At 33.4% G+C, this 1,898-nt stretch overlaps 1 protein-coding gene across 1 annotated transcript in view; it reads left to right on the forward strand.

The window, feature by feature from the left end:
* Positions 1–1,898, forward strand: part of LOC105272935 (uncharacterized) — a gene marked incomplete at its 3' end in the record, with an annotated part of 5,173 nt that extends 3,275 nt beyond the window's left edge. Inside the window, 3 exon segments of the mRNA XM_011315169.1 lie at positions 349–653; positions 721–868; positions 1,327–1,898. Coding sequence (XP_011313471.1) covers positions 349–653; positions 721–868; positions 1,327–1,532 — 659 coding nt within the window.

Consider the following 1,898-nt stretch of genomic DNA (forward strand, 5'->3'; position numbering starts at 1 on the left):
TGAAAAAAATTTAAAAAGTTGCATCGAATCTATAATTTTTATAAAATTATAAAAAGCTGACTAAGGTCTCTTCTTTTACAGTCTAAAAATAAATTACTTCTGGACAGTCAAAACTCTCCTTTTGAGAAATATGAATATGAATTTTTCATCCCAGTGACTTCCTTTTTATAAAATTACTGAGACGGTGTATTTTACCTACAGTTTCATAAAACCAGTCTGAGCAATATTTTTCTACAATGTATCTAGTACCAGTTACCAGAGGAATCGTGAAGAGCACTATCGAAAAAATATTGATTGTTCATCTTTTTTATCCATTAGCAGAGATTAACTAACTGATTTTGTCTGCAGGTGCTGATGTATGCGCAAACATGATTGAATATGCAAAACAGCATTATGGAGTTGATGATAAATTGTCCTACCTTCAATTAGATATCCAAACACCTGAACTGCCAGAAAACTTGATTGAACACTTTGATAACGCAGTGTCGTTCTATGCCCTTCACTGGTGCAAGAATACAAAACAAGTATTGAAAAACATATATAAACTCCTTCGTCCAGGGGGTAAGGCCATCATTCTGACAATTTCACATCACATGATCTACGATATGTATCCGGAACAGGAAAACGATCCAAGATTTGCACCATACGTAAAGGTAAAATTCATCCGTAAATTTACGTCTTCTTTTAAGAATGTTCATTTCATGGTTCGAATTTCTCCAGAATTCAATGAAGTGGGCACCTCCTCACCAGGGCTGTTCGGATGCTGAGCAGATCATGAAGAAAGATTTAATTGAAGCTAAATTCAACGTGGAGTACTGCACTAACAAATGGGAAACATTCAAGTATCCGAGTTTTGAGGCTTTCATGGGTAAGGTCCATATGCAGAATTAATATCTTGAAATGATTTGAAAAATCTTTTTGATTTTCCCTCCAAAATCAAATAATATACTCGCTTTCAAAGTTGCACCCTTTTTTTCAATTCACTAAATATATCTGACAAAAATTTTCCACCAAATGCCACAGTAGTGGTCTCATTGGAATCATTCAGGGGGATTTTAGAGACAAAATTTTGTTCAAATTATTTACTATGAAAATAGGGAGTTATTGAGGTTGGAGAAGTTAGAGAATAATAAATAAATTAATTTAAATAATGCATCTGAGTTGAAGTGAGAAATTTCACAACTTTTTCAAGAGCAGGTAGACGGCACCTCCAGTATTATATCTGAAATTTTACGGAAAAGTTTGACTGCTTCGAACGATAGATTTAACTTCTTACGAATGACGAATAGATCAGGAGATTCGAAACTGTATTATTTTCCATTCTAGATTTAGTGATGGCCGTCAATCCATTTGTGCACCTGATGCCAATTGATGTTCAAAAAGAATACAGAAAAGATATGGAGGAACGACTCAAGAGCCAGTGTCCTGTCTCCAAGAAAGACAACACTACAGATTGTCGCGTTTCAATACTCACCACTATAATCCAAAAACCTCCGATTTCAGAAGAAATTGATTTCAACAGACATGTTTAATGGTTGTCCACGGAAAAATGCAAATGTAATAGACTTAAGGTATTTTGGAGTCACTCATAGGTTCATTTTTACTGGTTAAATATGGTTGACCAATCAATTTATAGATGCTGACACTCTTAGACACTTGATTATGACTATTTGTAATTTTCTAAATCAATTTATTCCTGATTTTTCTGATTTTAAATTTGTTAATTAATTTGTGGTGAAGCACAAGCTTTCACCTTGTCTTTTTCTTTGCTTTATCTCACTCTAAAGACTATTTTATCAGACCGAGTAGAAGCTGGCTTCTCCTATTAAAAAATGATGAAAAAAAAATTTTATTGGTAAAATGTAATTCTTAAGTTGAATGACTCTTCGTTATATTGT

The sequence above is a fragment of the Fopius arisanus genome, unplaced genomic scaffold, assembly GCF_000806365.1.
Source record: "Fopius arisanus strain USDA-PBARC FA_bdor unplaced genomic scaffold, ASM80636v1 scaffold00441, whole genome shotgun sequence".
Classification (NCBI taxonomy): Eukaryota; Metazoa; Arthropoda; class Insecta; order Hymenoptera; family Braconidae; genus Fopius; species Fopius arisanus.